The 19,590-nt window shown below is 48.4% G+C and overlaps 1 protein-coding gene across 2 annotated transcripts in view; it reads right to left on the bottom strand.

The window, feature by feature from the left end:
* INTS3 (integrator complex subunit 3) overlaps positions 1–19,590 on the bottom strand; it is a 37,153-nt gene that overhangs the window by 7,430 nt on the left and 10,133 nt on the right. For both annotated transcript variants that reach the window (XM_072647039.1, XM_072647040.1), the window contains exons 4-20: positions 14,461–14,574; positions 14,194–14,278; positions 12,776–12,842; positions 10,071–10,215; positions 9,600–9,729; positions 8,366–8,463; positions 6,767–6,958; positions 5,533–5,620; positions 5,003–5,082; positions 4,398–4,489; positions 3,901–4,007; positions 2,982–3,101; positions 2,031–2,160; positions 1,591–1,645; positions 1,285–1,388; positions 676–720; positions 442–561 (exon numbers count right to left, since the gene is read on the bottom strand). In XM_072647039.1, coding sequence (XP_072503140.1) covers positions 442–561; positions 676–720; positions 1,285–1,388; positions 1,591–1,645; positions 2,031–2,160; positions 2,982–3,101; positions 3,901–4,007; positions 4,398–4,489; positions 5,003–5,082; positions 5,533–5,620; positions 6,767–6,958; positions 8,366–8,463; positions 9,600–9,729; positions 10,071–10,215; positions 12,776–12,842; positions 14,194–14,278; positions 14,461–14,574 — 1,772 coding nt within the window. The remainder of the gene's footprint in view (positions 1–441; positions 562–675; positions 721–1,284; positions 1,389–1,590; positions 1,646–2,030; positions 2,161–2,981; positions 3,102–3,900; positions 4,008–4,397; positions 4,490–5,002; positions 5,083–5,532; positions 5,621–6,766; positions 6,959–8,365; positions 8,464–9,599; positions 9,730–10,070; positions 10,216–12,775; positions 12,843–14,193; positions 14,279–14,460; positions 14,575–19,590) is intronic.

Here is a 19,590-nt window from a genome sequence, read left to right as displayed (position 1 = left end):
CCCAGCCCAAAAAAGTCATCCAAAACTAGCCTAGGGTACTTTTCCCTCTCCTCCAAAGTCTTCCCCACCCCTGCTCCCAGTCCCCTCTGAATTGATGTCTTTGATGCTCCCGGTACTCCTGCGTTCTTATCTCTGTCCTCCCTTTCCCACGCTGGAAGTTGCTAAGGGCAGGAACTGAGTCTCTGCCCCCTGCAACTTCCCCCAGTTAGTGCCCGGGTCAGAGCATGGAACACAATCAATGAAACTGACTGAACAGTGTCAAGGATAGGGGAAAGAGGACTGAGGTCAAAGCTCTTTGGTCTTCTACCCTCCTCCTCCTACCCACCCCCTGTCCCATTCCAGGGCATGACAGAGGAGAAAGTAAGATGAGCAGCAGGGATCGGGCCTGGGGGGTGCGGTGGTGGTGGTGGGGGAGCGCCTTCCCCACCTCTCCCTACACACCTGGCCCTCAGGTAGTAGAGCAGGTGGTAGCCAATCTTGGGCTGCTTCTGGTAGAGCTCAGAGAGGAGATCCAGAAGCAGAGAAAAGCTGCTGTTATCCTCTTGCATCTGGCACAAGTTCCTGGTGGAAAGGGGAACATCAGTCTGTGGTGAACGACCCTTACTGAGGGTCTCTTAGGAGGGATTCTTTGTGGGGAGAGAATGAGGGAGATGTCCCTAAGAACTAGAAACTTACCTAAATATTAGGTAAAGGGGCTTCCCCACAGATTCTTCCAGAGACCTAGAACAGTGGGATTAGGGGTCAGAGAAGGGGTGGGGAGTAAAGGAGAATTAGAACGTCCCACTTGCCCCTCCCCCAAGCCAGCAATGGCAGATCGTGAGGAAATTTTACTGGAGACCAGCTTTCTGGTCCCACTTCTCCTTCCTCCTGGAATTTCACTCACCAGGATTCAAAATCTCCTGAAGGAGGGAGGGGAAAGCACCTCCTCTGAAGGACCACTAGGAAAGGGAGCATTACAGCTTTTCAAAGTACAGACATCAGCCCTCTCAGGGTGGAAGGCAAAGGTAGACTTACTGAAGTCAGGCTCAAACAGCTGTTTTGGCTTCACCCAACCAAATTCAGGGGCCAGGAAGACTGGAATGAGATTTTGGTGGGTTTCTCCCTAAACACTGAGCTGAGCACTTGATATGGATGCTTTCTGATTAACCAAATTAGATACCGACCAACACATTTCCCTCCCAATCCCACAGTGAGAATGCTTCTGCTAAGAGGGTCAGAGGTTCAAATGCTTCCATAAACCCACAGGGGAGGGAATGCTGCTTATGGACTGGCTGGTTGACTTACTCCTCAGTGACCTCTTCAGGCAGCACCTCTCCTCGGAAGTGGGCCTTGAAGAGCTCCTGGAGGCAGGAGGCCAGCACGGACAGCTGCTCCGAGTCAAAGTCTTCCTGAGGGGGAAACAAGGGAGGAAAAGATCACCACCCAACCACCTCTTACCAGCTCCATGGCCCTAGAATGATGCCAGAGGCCTCCAACTCCAGAGAAGAGGATTAGGGCAGGGGGGGAGGTTGCGTCTAGAGGACAGGTTTTGGGAGGCCTTGAGGCCAACAAGGGGCCTGTGCTCACCCTGGTGACGGGAGGACTACTCACCTCCAGGACTTGGTCCACGATCTCCTGCATGACTTCACACTGGGCCTCTGTGTCACTATGGTACAGAAATAAGAGGAAAGCCCAGGGACAAGAAATATGGAGGGAAGGGCCATGCAGAGAGATGCATATACATAGATACAAACAGCAACCTAAATAGCTTTTTATGTAGCAGCTGGGGTACAGAGGGTCAGGAGTGAGGGAGATCCATGCCCCCAGCCTCCCTCAGTCCAGCATCAATCATAAAGGGTGCCTTCTCTAGAGAACTTCATTCAATGAAGGAAGGGGAAGCCTTTATGGAGATCCTTTACTCCCCAATACTATTTGTCCCTGGACTGCAGATGGTACTACCACACTGGCACTGTCCACCATGACATACATACCCCGGGGCTGAATGTCCACCCCCTGAGCCAACTCCTAGGCTGGCCCTGACAGTCACCTACCTCCCCTTCTGCAGGAGGAGTACTTTGTCCTTCAGAGACTCATCCAACTGATCTAGGTAAGGGGTGATGTCAATTGGCTCCTCCACTACTGTCTCCTTGATGGGGTGGAAGCGAAATTCTCTCTTCTTGCCTGGTGGGGAAAACAATCCTTTAAGAACTTAAGTACTAAAAAAAAAAAAAAAAAAAGAACCTAAGTACTAACCACAAAAAGGGAGGGGAAATCTCAGAGACAGCCATCTCTAGACTTCTATTCTGCCCATTACCTGGCCTCATTTTAAATCCTATTCCTTTGTGACTGTCACAGTGTTGGTAAATGATCTCTCCTCTCCAGACCATTCCCAAAACAAGTCTGACTGGGTCACTGTCCTGCTCTCTCTGGCCTCCAGTTTGGCTTTTTAGCCCCTAGCCCATCTCTCTCCTCACACATCACAGTGCAGCCAAATTGCCTTCTTTTGGGTCCTCCCAAATCACTTTCCATGTGGGTCTCTGCCCTGGAATGAAGCCTCTCCTCTCATCTGGTAGAATCCCTAGTGTCCTCTAAAGTTCCCATCAACTCCCTTCAAGACATCTGTCCTCATGTCCCTCCTCCTCACCTCCTCTGCTAATATTCTCCTCCCAGAATTCACTGTGTATATATTTTGTACTTTGTTTTCAATGGACATATTCTTTCCCTCCAATAGAAGGTAAACCACTTGAGGCCAGGCTGCTAGCCTCTTCTTATCTCTGTATCCCCAGAGCCCAGTACACTCCTGAAGGGTCTGGAGTTTTGTGCCTGGGGGCTCTGCCTCCTCTAAACTTCCCGAGAGGCAGCCACATCTCCTCTCTGTGCTGTGTCTCTCCACAGGGCCCAGCGTTCAGCACTGAGGGCTCCTGGGCAACGACAATGGTGATGGGAGATGAGTCAGGCGGGCAATTCTCTTGTGAAGAACAGCAAACCTCACCAAATCCCACCTTTGCTGCTGAGTTCCTCATCGTCGTCACTGAAGGCCGCCTCAGCATTGTCATAGCAGCTGTCATCTTTGTCCGACATGTGATTTTCCATCTCCATGGAAATCGGCTCTTCAATTTTAACTTGGGGGTGGGAAACAAAAAGTACCTCAAGAGTCTTTAAGGCACCTGGGGGGCCTCAATGGGCTCCACACCCTCCCTGACTCCTCAGGGTCAGTAAAAGGGATGGCCTATTCTGATCAAACAGGCTGCAGTTCTCCTTGAGAGAATACTTTATTTTATTGGTCCCATCAGGGCCCACAGGCAGACAACATGAGTCAAGGGGGGTGACGAGATTTTGCCAGGAAAAAGGCAAGCGTAGATGTGATGCTTAGGTGTCAGGCTCAGGTTTTGCTAGGTGACCCTTAGGAATATGGAGGCAGGAAGCATGAAACAGATGGAGAGACAGAACACCTCCATAGTGCATGCCTTCACCCAAAAAGATGAGAGAACATGCCCTCTGACCGAGTCTGACATCAGGCTCGGAGGATTCCCATGAGGCAGTCATTCTTCCAGTGCCAGGGTCAGGGAGGAAAGGAAAGCAGGCAAAACCAAGCAGACGTGACACACTTTAATCCTGAAGGAAGGATAATGTGCAAACACAATGGACAGAGGTTCAACGAGGAAAAGACAAAGGGGTACAGAAACAAAGTAAACAAAAAGAGGAAACGAAAGACAGCAAAAGAGCAAGATGGATAAAGAAGGGGGGAAGAAAGATGGATGGAAGAAGAATGATGAAGGTATGGGCAAAGAACCCGATCAAAACAGAAAGCAGGATACCTCTAGAAGAGAACTCTTGATCATCTGGCTTTTCTCTTTTTTTTGGGCGGGGGGGAGGTGAGGTGGGTGGAAAGGGGAGATTGCCTGCAGGGGATGGTCATACCTTCCACAGGTGGGGAGGGTGAGCTGCAAAACTCAGGAAACTTCTCTCTCAACATAGCACGAAGCTCCTTATCCAGCTTAGGGTTATCAAACAGGGGAGCCAAGTGCCTGATGGGACAGGAGTGAAGATGAGCAGATCGAGATAGCTCTTCACCCACCCGCAGAAAAACCTCACCCCCAAATCACACATTAAACTGTCAAGCTAAAACAAGGTCTGTCGACAACCTGGTGGCAGTGACTAGAGTCCAGGGGATCTAGGTCTTGGCCGAGGAGGGTACACCCTGATAACCAGAGGGGAAGGAGAGGGGAACAGGCGATGGGCTCAGCTGCGCAGGGAAGGAAAGCCTCCACTGTCTACACTGCTATGACAGGCCTCTGGCAGCAAGGGCATGTCCTCAGCCTACCCACAGCGTGATTCCATCCTGCTGGTGACCCGAGTTAGAGACAAGTGACTGCCCTCCCTATCCCAACTCCCAATTCTGTCACCAAGTCTCTTACGCCAGGACCCGCTTCTCCACAATGTGATTGAGAGAAGAGAAGACACCCTGTCGGACATGGCCTTCCAATGGGGGATAGAAGTTGGGAATGATCTAGTTGAAAGAATAGAGTGGAAAGAACTTAAGCATAGGATTGTCAAGGATCCTCTTCCAATTCTGCCCTATGCCCCCAAGAGAATGGGACAGAGGACCTAGGGTTCCTTCTTTTTAGGGGCAGTTCTTGCTGACCCAGATTTTACAAGTTTTGACTTCTGGGTTACAGGGGAATGTGGCTATGGAAAGCAAAGGAGGATCCTGGTCAAGCTGCTAGTAAGCAGCCACAATGGGAAAGCTCCCATTTAGAAGCAATTTGGGGTGGACCTATCAAAGGACCTCTGTCCTCAGTCCTTTCAACCTGGGGTTGAGAAAAGCCAACTGAGGAACATGAGGACATTTGTTTGAGGAGTTCATGTTTGGGGAGAGGGCTCATTCATCCTGGGAAGAAAACCCCAGAGCCCCTCCTTGTCTAAAAGCTAAGGGGGCCCCAGGAGAGAAAGGATCGGAAAGGCAAGAATGTTCTTTCTCTCTTTCTCATAAAAGGGGGAAGAATGGAGAATGTGTCCTTACCCGGCACATGAAGTCCAGGAGTGTGGCAGTGATGGCTGGGTGGGGCTTCATGGAGTGATGCATGACCAAAATGGCTGGTTCTAGAGAGTCAGGGGAAAAAAAGGGTCCCAACCCCACAGCCCCAGTCACTGCCTACGGCTCTCTCCTCGAGAAGAGATAGCAATAAATTTCTCAAACAGCCCACCATTGGAGGCCTTGAAGTTTGACAAAGGCAGGTCCCAAGTCCTCCCCTGTTCCTCAAACTTCACTCCAAATCCCTCCCCCTTTTCCTAGCATATGAAATGGGGTGGAATAGGAGCAGAAAAGTTTTTAGCTAATGTTTTTCCTCTTTACTCTCTCTACCGAGGACTGAAGTCTGAGGCTGTTTTGGAGAGATGGAGGAGAGAGGAAGGCAGGGGATGACAATTCACTTGGATCAAATGGGTCAAGGAAGAATTGATAAGGGACAAGGAACTGGGAATTGTTCTTAGATAAGCTGTCTGTTCTTCTCCCCAATCCCCCAATGCATGCTAAGATAACATGGCACATACCTATGTTCATGATGCTGTCCTTGTCTGGACTAAAGAAGAGCCAGTCGTAAAACAGAGCCAGTTTAGCATTGGAGGCAGCAACATTGGACTGGAGGAGAGAATGAGGGGGAGCCTGACTCCCTCTTCTCCCCACCTCCAGTAAGTAACAGGATGTCTACGATCAGGGACCAGATCCCACAACATGAGGAGACAAGAGAGGCCCTGCATACGTGTGTGGACAAGGACACACCTAGGCACATGTGCAGTAATACATGGGTGTCTATGAATCTGCTGTCCTTGGGATCTTGATGCCTCAGGGAGCTGAGGACCATGTGCCCTATAGTAAGCTCGCCTTTCCCACCCCCCGCCCCCATTCTCCAGTAGAGCCTTAGCAGTGAAAAGAGGGGCAGAGGGACCTCAGAGCTCCCCCACAGCTGTGTGCACACTCAGTGCTTCCTTCTCCCAATTGGAATCCCAATGGATTCTCCCAATCATGTTCTACACCTCCAAGCCTCTTTCTCCCAAGGTGGGGTTGTCTTTGGGGGAGGCCTGACCAAGAGAAGTGACCACTCTCAAAAAGGACGTGGGGAGGTCTTGCCCAAAAGGGTTAATGTGATCAGGAGAGATCAACATGATCCTATCCTTACATCAAAAGACTCAGGGAGGAAGCTGGGAAGGAGATGACCCCATGAGGGACACCTTGTACTTGGGGAGAGGAAAGTAGAGGACAGAAATGAAGATAAGCACTAAGGCTAGAGTCTAGAGATGACTTTACACCATATACAAGAGGAAGCCTTAGGGAACAAGCATGAAGTCAATCAGGGAACTCAACTGAAGAAAAATCCTCAAATATGCAATACTCAAAAAATCCTCAGGAGGTACTGTGGGATAATGACAGAAGGGGAATGTGGGATATTCTGCTCCCAAATGTATCTGAAAAGGATGAGGGTGAGCAAATGTTCAGAGTGACAGAAGGATAGGGGTCAGAGAAAGGGCCAACAGAATGACAAGATGATGTGGGACAGGGCCAAAGGAAGGAACAAAGAACAAAGTGGAAGAATGTGGGGTTGTGAAGAGAACCAAAGGACAGAGGAAGGGTCAGGAACCAAGTCTGACACAGGAAGTTAAAAAGCCATGGAATCTTTTGGCCAATAAGCCAAGGACTCTGGAGTGCAAAGCTGAAGGACCCTGGGCCATTCACCGTGACCAACCCTGGTCATCCCACACCAATCTCAGCCCTCTCCAAGCTCCTCACCGTGCATGTGGTCAGGAGCCAGCCGATGATAGCCCAACGAGGCAAGATATCCGAGCTCAGCACTTCATTGGATGGGTGGACCACTCCACAGATATAGCGAATAAGATCACAGCGCAGAGACTGACTATCTGGGGTGGACAGATATTGCCTCTGGAACCAATCCTGATATCGCTTTTGTTGGCCAAACCGTACCTAGGGAGGGAGAAGAGGAAATTGGGATACAAAGCACAGGGCAAAGTTCATGGGGTAAGGATGGACAGACCGAGTCAGGATTTATCAGGGCCCACTCCAAATCTTCAGCTATCTTTTACAACTTCTTAATTCATCAAACTGTCCTTGAAATCCTTCCTCCATTTGAGGCCAATGAGTTACACCTTGAAGGGTTCTCTAGTTTCACTCCAAATGCCAATGATGTACTTATCCTTCCTTGTGTTCAATCTGACAGTACATTTATTACTTTTTATTGTGATTCAGGCACCATGATGAAGCACTGTTTAGGCAGCAGCACAGAACAGAACAAAAATCAGTGGAGTTGGTCAAAAGATCTGGGTTTGAGTCCTCTCTCTGTCCTGGTGGTGGAACTGGAGATAGCGTGTGAAGATCAATGGAGGGACCTGGGGATGCTAAGCCTGAAAGAGAACACTTTGGGAGGGAGGGCTGCCACAGGAAAAGGGCTCAGACTAGTTCTGTTAGGCTCCAGGGGAAAAGAACTAGGGGCTCTACTGAGAATGAGTAGAGAAAGGAAGACTTGGGAGGGGTAGCCCCAGCAAGGACTCCTGCCCAGGCAGGAGCTGGCCTGAGCAGGCCCTGAAACACATTCCAACTCAGACTTTGTGGGTGATCTTGGAAAGTCACAGAGCTTTTCTGGGCCTCAGTTTCCTTATCTGGAAAATAAGGATAAGAGAATTTGCACTATCTACCTCCCATGATGCTCAGGAGAATCAAATGAAATCATGAATGTGTAAAGCTTTGCAGTTACAAAGTGCTGTGGAAGTACAGGCACTTATTACACTTCCCCGAGGCATCCACTTAACACTTGGCTATCTTTTCTTTGTCACAAAGGTCACTTTCTTTGATTTGCCTCTAAGGAAACCCAGGGGGCGTGTCCAATAGGGGCCAAGATTTCTCCTTATCCTGTGCAGTGCTGTATGAGTGCTGATGTAGAATGTTGAAATATCTATGGTGTCACCCAAGTGAGGGGTAAACTCATCAACTATCCCAACCCACCCCCCAACACCTTATACCCTAAATGGTGCATAAAACCTGCAAAGTCTCTCTTCCTCTTGCTCCTATCTGCAGGGGAAAAGAGTCCCCAAAAAGAAAGTAGAATGGAGGAAAAGAAAGAAAAGTAAGGTCCCCAGATGGCTTCAATCACTGGGATTGGCTACATCTCTGTGAAATTCCTCTTGAGTATTCACAATCATCCAGGCAATCCAAAGGGCCACAGTAACAGGCCTTGCCACCTCTTTCCCAGGTGACCCTTCCCCTCTCTAGCCAGAACCTCTGTGCCCCACATTCCAGGCCATGCCAGAGCCTGACAGCTGCCTCACAGAAGAGGATAGGGAGGGCCATGGCCTCTTCCAGAACAGTTCAATGTACCCGAGATGTCATGAAGAGGAGTTTGGTCTCCATGTCTGGGGTGAGGCGGCAGGCCAGGAACTTTCTGGATGTTCTTGACTGGAGGAGCTGTAGGACGCCTGCACCAAGAGAAGCAAACACATATCTGAGGGCCAAAGGGAATGGAAGGAAAACCGGTTTGTCTAGTTCAGGGGCTCAAAGCAAGCAGCCTCGCTGTTAAGGAAGATTTAGGCTACAGAAGGGACCGAATAAACACTTCTGTGCTCCCTTCAAAGGATTCTCGAAGTCATGCTACACCCCTGCTCCCCTCCTGTCACTAAGCAAAGGCTGCCTTTGTCAGCACATTCCACAGCGCCAAGCAACTCCAAGGAGAAGAAAGGGGGTGGGGTAGACAAGGGAGGTCAGGAACCTATATTTGGGGGGAACTTGGCCAACATCTATGTATCACCATGCACTGGAAGGAAACTTCCCCAAACATATACTAGCACTTTCTCTCTCCAGGCCTTGTGGGAGAGTTCAGAGACTGGAGATCAGACAGCTTCATCTTGCCTCTTAGATGGTCACCTCCCAGTGCAGATAGGTTAGCACTGGACATTTAGGATTAAGGATTTATTTGGCCTGTGCTGATGTTCCTGCCTCTTATGATTTCCTATGTCTCAGAACATTGGCCTAATGTTAGATAGGGGAGAAGGAAATTATCAGCTAAACTCCAAGCCCTATTTGGCTCTTTCATTTGCTCAGGGAGTAAACTGGGACTCTGGAGACTGGAAAGGGAAGGGGACAAGGCTAGGTCCAGGTCTGACCTGGGAGAAGCTAATAGAATCTCTTCCTTTCCCCAAAGAGATTGCTGGGCAGGCTGGGCCCCTGGGACTGGAGACAATATTGCTGAAAGTGAGGGGGCCTCCTCCCCTTGAAGGCCTTGCCAAGACAAGCCCCTCCACTGACTCAGTCTCACGTGCTGACCTCCAAACGCCCCCGCTGGCCAGAGAAGGAATCTGGGAACAAGCCAGCAGCTCACCACCCCAGCCAAAGACTTGCTGGGAAAAGAGTTATCACAGTTCTCTACCCTACCTTTTTCCCTTGGCAAAATTAGCAACTAGTACCTGTGGAGCATTAGATGAGGACTGTCACTCCCTGCTCCCCCTCTCCTGCCCATCAACCTCACTGTTTCCTGACTACAGCTTCTCTATTTCTTACCAATGGGCTCATCCATCTCCCCATCTCTCCCTGACAGCGTGTCCCCAGTGTTATTTACCTGTGAACTGGGGGCTCAAGGCCTGAGGGTTATGGATGATATCTTTCCAGAGCAGCTCAAACTCTGGTATCCTAGCAACGTTCTGCAGCAGGCGCACCAGGTCCCGGCCAATCATGAAGCAGTCCATGAACTTGGGGGAAAGGGAAAAAGGGGGCGGAGGAGAGAACACAGATTGTTTACCTGCTGGAGGGAAAAAGGAACAGCATGTTCCAGGGAGGGAAAGAGGAAGGGAGGGTAGTAAAGTTGGATGATTCCTGCTGGTCCCTGGATCTTGGTTCCTGAACTCTTCTATGGAAGAGGGTTGGAGTTTGAGATTGAGATTCAGGTCTTTGGCTAATGAAAAAGTCCTTCCCAGCTTTTGCTTAGGACAGATTCCCCATGCAATATGCCCTGACCAAGCCAGCTCCTTTTCCCTGTAGATGGGGTGAGAGGAGGTGTGGGTCTGCCTACTTGGGCTGGCAGCTCTCTTACCCGCTCCCGAAGCAGTGAGATGCAGAAGTCCACTTCCTTCTGCCGAAGAGCCTGCAGCTGGGCTGTGCTATGGTGGTCTACGATGAGCCTCAGGTAGGTGTACACAGCCATGGCAATGAGGATACTACTCTTTAGCACCCACTCTCTGCAGGGAGGCAGGGAGGCAGGACAATGGCACTTCTGCCCACACTCCAGAATACAGTTGTAGAATAGGATGCTTCCCTGAATCAGCACTGCCAGGCACTTTTACAACTCCCTATATACAGTGACCAGGGCTTCCTACCTCATTCTGTCTGGGACCCAATGAAGAAAAGCATTGAATGACACGCAGGCTATTATTTTATAGTTGACCGTACGCCACTTTCTAGGCTGTTTCTGTGCCTCTCAAGTTTCCCAAGGGCTGAGACTGTCTCCTCCAGATTCCTTCCATTACAGTTTTCTACTGAGGCCCTCTACCCACAGTTGGTATTGCTGCTGAGGGCAAGAATGGAGGCACCAGAGATGTGAGTGTGGGGGGAGGACTGTTGGGCCTTAGCAGTATGAGGCGCTCCTGGGATCCTTTCCATAGAGTACTGAGCTGGAGGGGTCAGCTACCTCCCTTATGCTGCTCAGAGTTAAGGCTACCCTGATGCTTAGAACTTAAAAGTAGGAAAAATCTAGAGCAAAGTAGTTCAGGGTAGAACTAAGACAGTGTCAAACCTGTTTAGAGATTCCTACCTGATTCCCTCCATAACTCTGTATCTAAAATAAACTACTAGCAGGACAAGCTTACAGTGGCCACTGGGCCCCTCAGCTGTGCCCTTAATCCTGGGGCTTCCTTGGAAGCTAGACAGCACCCCTTGTCCTTGGAACATACCAGGCCAGTCTGGTGCCCCCATTCATCATCCTAGCCTCAAGTAGTGCTTGCTCTAGACCATAAAGGCCATTGATCCCATCCCCCTGGACAGTGAGTGAGTCACTTGCCCTAAATCACTAGCTGAAAAGAGGAACATGATCTTGGTGGCCAAGCCCCACTTTCCCAGGAGTTGGGCATTTCCCCGGGGAGAAAGGGTGATGAAAGAGTTGGCTGTCTGCTGGTATACTGAGGAAAGTCAGGAGAAAGGGAGGCCAGACAGACCATTTTAAGGTCCTTCTAACTCCTATTTACTGCTTACTGAAGACTCTCTGGGTGGGACCTTGGCTCCTGACTCTCTTAAATTCCAGTACAAGAAAATAGAAAAAGATCTAGTGACCCTGTCAGAAAACAGGACAGAGTTTTATCCAGTCAAGTGACATCTTGATAGCAGATAAATATGTTGGAACTGCTTTGTTTCCTGAAGAAGACTGTAAGCCCCAGCAAATGGCAGCAGAGTCACTGCTCCTCATAACTATTACCTTTGATACTGTAGCCTCAACACATCTTGGAAAGGAAAATGCTGGAGGATGGGCTGATGTTTTTGTGTCAGCCCCGTGACTGACATAATTAATCTGTGGGCCAAGGCTACCAGAGAGGAAAGTCTATTAGCCTGGAACCCAAGACACTGACAGCCACCACAAAGAAGGGCAGAGCAGGGACTCCAGAGAGAACCTGCCAGTCTCCAGCACCCAGGGCTCCTCTTACCAGCCCAGCCAGAGGGAGGCCCACAGTGCCAACTGTACTGAGTCTGGTCACTAGGTGGCACTGCGCCACAGGTCTGACACAGGCAACCTTCTACGAAGAACCTGTTGACTGTTAGACAAGTTGTTTAAAGTCTCCCAGCTAATGAGCTTCCAGCATTATGGCAGAAGCCTAGCTCTCCCAAGTAGCAGGGAGAATGAACACATAAGGAAAGGAGGATTTAAAAGGAATCCGTCCTTCCAATTTCCCCCTTTTAATCCTTCACTATTGCGGCTTCCCCACATAGCTCAGGAAACGGAAGCCAGGGAGCCGACCTCTGACCCCAGGACTTGGGCCAGGCGGGTGAATAAGGGGGGGTCAGCACCCAGGACAAAGCCCCAGGCTTCTGGCCCTCGGCTGTGGTGGGGAGACCACACAAGGTCTTCACTAAGCCCTCTGGGATCCGGACCCTTCTAAACAAGGCACAGAAAATGGCTCCCAGGGAAGTAAATTCCTGTTACCAAGAGACATACTTGCGGAGAGTGGCCCAAAGCACTGACAGGTTAGGTGAGCTGCCTGGCTCAGACACCGCCTGGATCGGGCAGAACTTGAACCCAACTCTTCCTGCTAGTCCACAGCATATTCACAAACAGTCCTTTAATAACAGCTCTTGTCCAGGGTCCCAGCCAATTCTGGGCAGGTGAAGGGGGCTCAGATGGGCTCTCTTTTACTGCCTAAGCTCTCCTACGCTGCTCCAGAGGTCATGGGACTGACGGCGGTGGTGAGGAGCAGGCTTGGTACCTGCCAGGCCTTGGTGCCATGGTTGGCACCCAGATGACTTCCCTCCCCCTCCCACCTAAAGATAAACATTCCAAGGAGGTTTGGATCAAAAATAAACCCTTATCAGATGAAACTGATTTTCTCTGGGCTTAGGGGTATTTTGGCAAGGATGCAGATCCCTCCTCCCTTCAACCCTGCTGCTAGCCCATCACTTACTGCCCTTCATACTCAGAACGCTTTTTGTTCTCTCCCTTTTCTCTAGCTCATCTTAATCCTAAAAGTTCCTATCCCCTCAGCCTCCACTGGTAAGGAAGCTATAAGCTCCCACCCTTCTCAGGCAGGACCCTACCTTTGCTCGGTCAGGATCTCCAGAACATTTTCTGCCAGCCAGATATTTTTTGCAGTCACATCTCCACCTGCCCCCAAAAGAGAGAGAGAGAGAAAAGGGAGAACCAGAATAGTATGGACCAAACACTGAGACTACACTAACAGGATCCTCTCCTTCACCTCTTCTCTGGATCCTATCCTATAACTTCCTTCCCAAGTGCTGGAATGAAGATACTCTGTTCTCCCCCTACTCGGACTAGCCTTACAGAATCAACCAAGAAGATATCTGAATTTTCCTGGAAACCACAGACTTTCCCATTCAAGGTGGAATGGAACAAACTTGGTGGTTAAAAAAGGAGCCAGGAGCCTGAGACTGGGTGAGGATCGAGGTGAACAGGTTAGCTCATACAGAAGCAGGACAGCAGAGGTAGTTTGTTTCAGCTACAGACTGGGGGGATCCAGATGTTTCAAGTCTTGTGTCTAGCCTTGCTACCAGCCATGATGTATCTCTGGGTATCAGGGTTTCTAATGTTCCTTTTGGTTGGTGTTCCTTTCTTGGGGCAGGATGAGCATGCAGAAAAACTAGGCTAAAATCTTGAGGCTGAGATGCACAGATTGAGGGTCCCAAGAAAGGAAATGGCACCAGAAAATAGGACAGAACTCTCCACCACAATTGTGCTATTTGCCTTGTCACAGCACTCCCCCCGCAAAAAAAGTATTCAATGTTCAAAAAGTTCTTTGTTGACACAAATCAAGGTACCCAGAAAACACCCAAAGCATCCATCATGCTCCAGAAGAACCTACATGGGAAGCATGAGTCAAAATGGGAAAAATGACAGAATCATCTACAAGTCTAGCTTTATACACCTCACCTGTGCATGCATCCTAGGAGATATGAGTGAATGGCAAAAGCAGACCTTTCTAATCACAGAGCCTACATGGTTTGCTGGGACAGATGGCACAGATCCTGACAACAATATATAAACCTAAATGTCAAGGTCTGTTTTGTGCCATGGAGACATGGTGCGTCCCTTTGTTGGCCAGCCCCTATCAGACGTCACAACTGGTAAGCACAAGGGCCAGGAATATGTGGGAGAAGTTTGCCAAGTGGTACAATACCGACAGCATGATCAACGCTCCCCAGCTCTCCCTATTTTCTTGGCCTTGGCTATCAAGAAACTTTGGGGTAATGGTTAATTTCAGTGGACAAGAAGTCTCCTGACCCCCAATAGGGCAGAGGAAGGGAAACTGAGGCAGAAGAAGGAGCTCCCTTGAGATTTTAAACCAACTCTTTATTACTATCTATTTCCAAAGAGATGCCTGTAATCACATGGAAGGAGGCTAATGATTCTTCAGTGACTTCCGCAATCATTCCTACCTCCTCACTTTCCTGAGTTTCTCCCACCCTCCCTTTCTCCTTCCAGTTCCCCACAGATTCACCTGCAATCTGCTTCATGAATGTCATGCAAACACCATCAGCTCCTAGAACCCCACTTTTCACCAATTCCCGGACCAACCACACCAACTACAAGAAAGAGAAAAAGATCATTGGAAGGTGAAACCTGAAAAGATGGGAGCAAGGCTGATCTTGAAGCACATCCGCATTTAGGTACATTGAGATGAGGGTTGTGCCCTCTCAGCTCCTTCCCCAGGCCCCTCCAAAGGCCCCTTTGACATCTCTCTCTCTGGCTTTCCCCTCAGCCTCACCTGAGTACGACAGGTATCTTGCAGCTTCAGATACTTCTCCATAAGGATCTGATTGATCTTGTTGAGGACGATGTTCATGCCATCCCTACTGACTAGGGCCAAATCTCGGTAACACTGTGAAGCAAGGGAGGTGTGGGGGATCAGACAAGCAGAGGGCAAGCCCTTCATCTTCCAGAGCCTCCCCAACTCTCCATTCTAGAGTTTTCCCTTTATGTTTGTTCCCTGCTTTTTCATACTGGATAGTGGACAGGAGCCATTGGCTTAATGGCATTCTACTGGAAAAGAGGGCATGAGCTAGCCACTAAGAAGGCAGGAAAGCTTGCTGCATCCAACTCCATTTCTGCCCCTCACCAATCTTTACAGGAAGTGCTGCACAGCTCAAAGCTGGGTGCTGAGCAAAGCCAGGCAGGGCCTCTTGCTTTTCATCTGCTACTTAGAGGTCACAGTGGAATCCTATGATGCTCTGTACGTAAACAACAAGATCCTAATGAAGATTTCTGGAATTGAGTCAACTTGGCCTTAAAGTTCTGGGAGACAGGCAGAACCAGGGGTCACTGGGAGAGGAGAGACAGAGCATCACCTCATATCAGAGACATGATCAGTGTTCGACTATCTACCTTCTCTAACTTTCTTCTCTATCTACCTGGTTTTTGGAAGAAAGGATCCCAGAATAGGCCACTACTTAACCATTGGAGAGGGGAGTATGCCAGTGTCAGACCTACTCTTAGTTAGAATCTCAAGAAGGTGTGTGTCACTATTCCCTGGGCTCCATATTTCCATCTCATCTCTGCTTGATGAGTGCTACCTGTAGAAATGCCCAGTAGAGAGCCTCATGTATAGAGTTTGGGGCTCCTAGCTTTCTAAATGACACAGGAAGAGGAAGAAAAAGATGGCTCGACTTTTTTGTTGACAGGCCAGTAGGAGATATGCTGACTGGAGGATATGCCAGTTTCCCAGCTACTCGGAAGAAAGGCTACCATGATTTAGCAGGGAAGGAAAAGAAAGTACTGGCAATATGTGTTGGTGGGAGTGGGGGTGGAGAGTAGGGGAGAGGGTACATGGAACAGGGAAGAGTATGTGAATCCATTTTTAGCCACCATGCTTTCCAAAGCCTTTTTCTGCTACATGCTCTTCCCCACCACCTCAGAGTCCGGCTGCTCCATTCAATTTTCTCAGAGGAAACTGGAGGCTCAGCAATTAACTCCACCCTATTGTTCTAGTTCTTTGTTCCCCATCCTTGCCACAGCTGATCTGTGCAAATATCAAATACACAGGGATCCCCAAATTTCTGTCTGACCCTTGCCTCAGTTAGTCAGAGTAAACAGCAAATGATCTGAGAAAATATCAAACAAGATATTTACCAAGACACCAAGATCCTTAAATTTCTTCTGTACCATGACCCCTTCCTATACTAAAAGTCTGATTTTTCTTTGCCCCGTGTAGAACAGGGGAATGAGGAGTTTATGGGTATAAACAAGGCAACAAAGATGTGCTAAAAGGCACCATAAAGCAGCTGCTGCCAACTTACAAATACCTGAAGAACCATCTGAACATTATGTGCCACAAGCAAGATAGAGAACGTGTGAGGAAGCTGACAGAGGGCAGGTAGCAGTCTGGCTGGAGACAGAGCTGCTCTTGCCCAGAAGAAGGAACCCTGCTCTGCTCAACTAAAAGTTAAAATTTACTTTCAGTTGATAATGAATACAAAGCACCCTCAAGCCAGGGAGGCTGATGTCCAGAGTAGGAGACAGGTTCTGTAAAGGGCTTTCAGAGGACAGATTCGAGCTGCTCTGAGAATTCTGCCTGAGCCAAAAGTATAGGCTTCCATACTTTCAACTATAACCACTGGTACCAAATGGCAACTGACTAGGATGACTGCCCCACTCTTCATTCTGCCAGTCACCTTGACAAAGGATCAACGGTCAGCCTGGGAGAGAAGAAGATGAAGAAAAACTCTGGGTAGGGGGAGGGGTAGGCAGGCAAAAAAGAGGAAGAACAGGGAGTTTGAAGAGAAAGGTGCCAGGGGGCAGGAAGAGCAGGTGTGATTGACACAGGGCTGATTTTGGCCCTGTGCCCTGACAGCTCCAGACAAGAGACAAGAAGCCTGTCCCACTGAGACAGATGTGAGCCTCTAGCCAATGTCCAAGAGTCCCTCCACAAAGAAAAGCCCTGCTACCTTAGAGATGCCTTCATCAAACCCTAGCATCAGCAGAGCATCTCAGGAGAGAGCTGGACATCACCCCTTCTATCAACATCAAGAGTGCCTCAATCCTAGCAACATCTACCACTATATTCGATTAAAGCAGGACACAGGGCAAGAAACAGACCCATAGGGTATAGAACAGAGGTGGGGAACCTGCAGGCTACAGGCTACATGTGGCCTTCTAGGTCCTTGGGTGCGGCCCTTTGACTGAATCCAAGTTTTACAGAACAAATCCTTTTATTAAGAGGATTTGTTCTGTGAAGTTTGGATGGCACAGTAAACGGAACTGTGCTGAGCGCTTTACAAATCTCCCATTTGGTCCTCACAACAACCCTGAGAAGGACAAGCTATTTTTATCCTCATTTTACAGATGAAGAAACTTCGGCAGACAATGATTAAGTGACCTACCCAAGGATCAAAACAGCCAGTATCTGAGGCCTGGTTTGAACACAGGCCTTCCTGACTCCAGGCGCACAGCTCCATCCAGCCAGCTAGCTGCCTTTGAGGAGTTGGGAAGTCCTGAGTTCAAATCCAGCTTCATACACTTACTGGATGTATGCTCCTGGGCAGGTGTCACTTAATCACTGTCTGCCTCAGTTTCCTCATCTGCAAAATGGGGAGAACAATAGCATCTGTCTTCAAGGGGTGATGTGAGCATAAAATGAGGTGTTTGTAAATCACTTTGCAAACCCGCGAGTACTATATTATTATAACTGACTGCTAAGGGGGCAACTTCAAATTCAGAGTGCTAAATGCCTACAATCTATTTTATTACTTTTTTAAAAAAAATCACTGCTAGATTATGTTTGTGTATGTGTATGTTTTTGTGTATCATGTTTTGATTTGTTATATGATTTCTTTCATTTATTTTAGTCTGACTACATAGCATGACTATAGTGAAAATATACTCAATAGGAAAGTATATGTAGAACCTATACAGAATTATATGCAGTCATGGGGAGGGAGGGGAGTAGTGGGGGGTAGGTGTGGTGGGGATAAAATCTCAATTGTATGGCAGTGATTGTTAAACATTAAAAAAGAAAAAAAGAGAAAAAAAAAATCACTGCTATCTATTTTCCTTCTGAAGAATGCCCCCACTGAAGGCAAATACTTCTCCTGCCTCAATTCTACCCTAGTTAGCTTGTCCATCCTGGAGGGTCAGCTTCAGGGCCTCATATCTTCGGCCTGCCAGCAATGACCAGGGTCTATTCAATTCCTTGCTTTCTTGGAGCAGGTTTCTAACGAATTCAAGATTCATTCTCCTCTGACACCATCCCATAAAGTCTCTAGCCAATGAAGACTCACAGAACAGATACTTAAATCAGTCCTGAGGTTTTACTGACATTCCAAAACAGAGTTAAGTCCAAATAAGCCCTTGGAAAACAGCCCCTCAACTTTAATTTGCAGCCCAACACCATGATTTTAGCACATTCCCCACTCCATGCCCCTGCAGAAGAAAAACAACACCACAAACAACCTGTAGTAGGAGGATGGGATGTTTCAAAAAATGGTTGCTCTTTCTGGGGAAAGACTAGAGCCCCAGGGAGATGAGATGCTTGACTTTTCAACCAAACCCTGATGCGTCTCAAGGTCCCTAATGAGTCACCCTGTCTTCCGGCACCCCTCCCTCAGCCCTGCCTATGTTTTCTTCACTCCCTTAAAGATTCCTCTCCAACTAGCCTTCTGTCTCCACCTCCCTGCATCCAAGAGGTCAGATCTGAGGTTGGGCTCAGTGATTGGATCAGTGTTTGCTTCAGCAGCACATATACTAAAACTGGAATGAAACAGAGAAGATTAGTGAGACTGAATCAGGAGAGAGAGCTCTTGGCTAAAAAGCCCTGGTCTCTGAGTTTGAATCCTGGCCCTGTTGCCAATCCACTGTCCAACCTGGAGTTCCATATGCCTCAATGCTCTAAGGCTTAGTTTCTTTATTTGTGCCATGGAAACAGGGCTCCTTTTGAAAGGATGGAAGACATGCTGGTCTCCTGGGAAAGCTGGAGCACCAGATAAGCATTTGCAGTGCCAGCTCTGCATGCACCAATGTGCCAGGGCCAGTCAGAAAAGCTGAGAGCGCTGCCATCAGCAGGCCTTATTTATTTGCAATTACCTGGTATGATTCACATCTCAGCTTTGAAAAAATTATTCACTTTCCAATAGGCAAAAACTAATTGCATAGGTAACTAAATTAGATGTCAATTGCAATTTTAAAAAAACACAACAAAAAACCAGACCTTAATCCCATCTCTACCACATCATGACTGTGCTCGCCTCCATCTTCCAGTTTGCTAACAATTTGATTAAAATGAAAGGGACTAGACTAGATCATGCTGTGGCTTATGAACGCCAAACTGGGGGCCAATTGTTTATCTATAGCACTCCAGATGACATATTTAGGATTGAAATGAAACTGCCTCAAAAAAGTCCAAGCCACTGGATAGCCTGGGGACTCAAAGGAAGTCTGGTACCAAACAATGATCTCCCTTCCCTCAAGACCTTACTTCAGTTTACATCTCTGCTGAATATAATGCAAACACATGTTTCTTTACCCCACTTCTGGCTCTCAACTCAGGTCTGTAGGGTCCCTAGGTACCTTGCCCTTGATCCAGGTGGCATACTGGGGTAGAGTGCTAGACTTGGGGTCAGGAAGATCTGAATTCAAATCCTGTCACAGACACTTGTCAACTGTGTGACCCTGAGCAAGTCACTTAACTTTTCTCAGCCTCAGTTTCCTCATTTGTAAAATGGCTTTAATAATAGTACCTACCTTAGAGAGTAGTTATAAGGATCAAATTAAATAACATGTAAAGTTTTGCAAACGTTAAAGTGCGATCTATTAAATGTGATCTATTATTATTTTCCTTTGGTTCTCGCTTTGGGAAGAGCCAAGGATGATGAGCAGAGGAAACCACTGAACTCCCTCATTCCAA

The sequence above is a fragment of the Notamacropus eugenii genome, chromosome 2, assembly GCF_028372415.1.
Source record: "Notamacropus eugenii isolate mMacEug1 chromosome 2, mMacEug1.pri_v2, whole genome shotgun sequence".
Taxonomy (NCBI): Eukaryota; Metazoa; Chordata; class Mammalia; order Diprotodontia; family Macropodidae; genus Notamacropus; species Notamacropus eugenii.
This window is presented reverse-complemented; position numbering and strand designations above follow the sequence as displayed.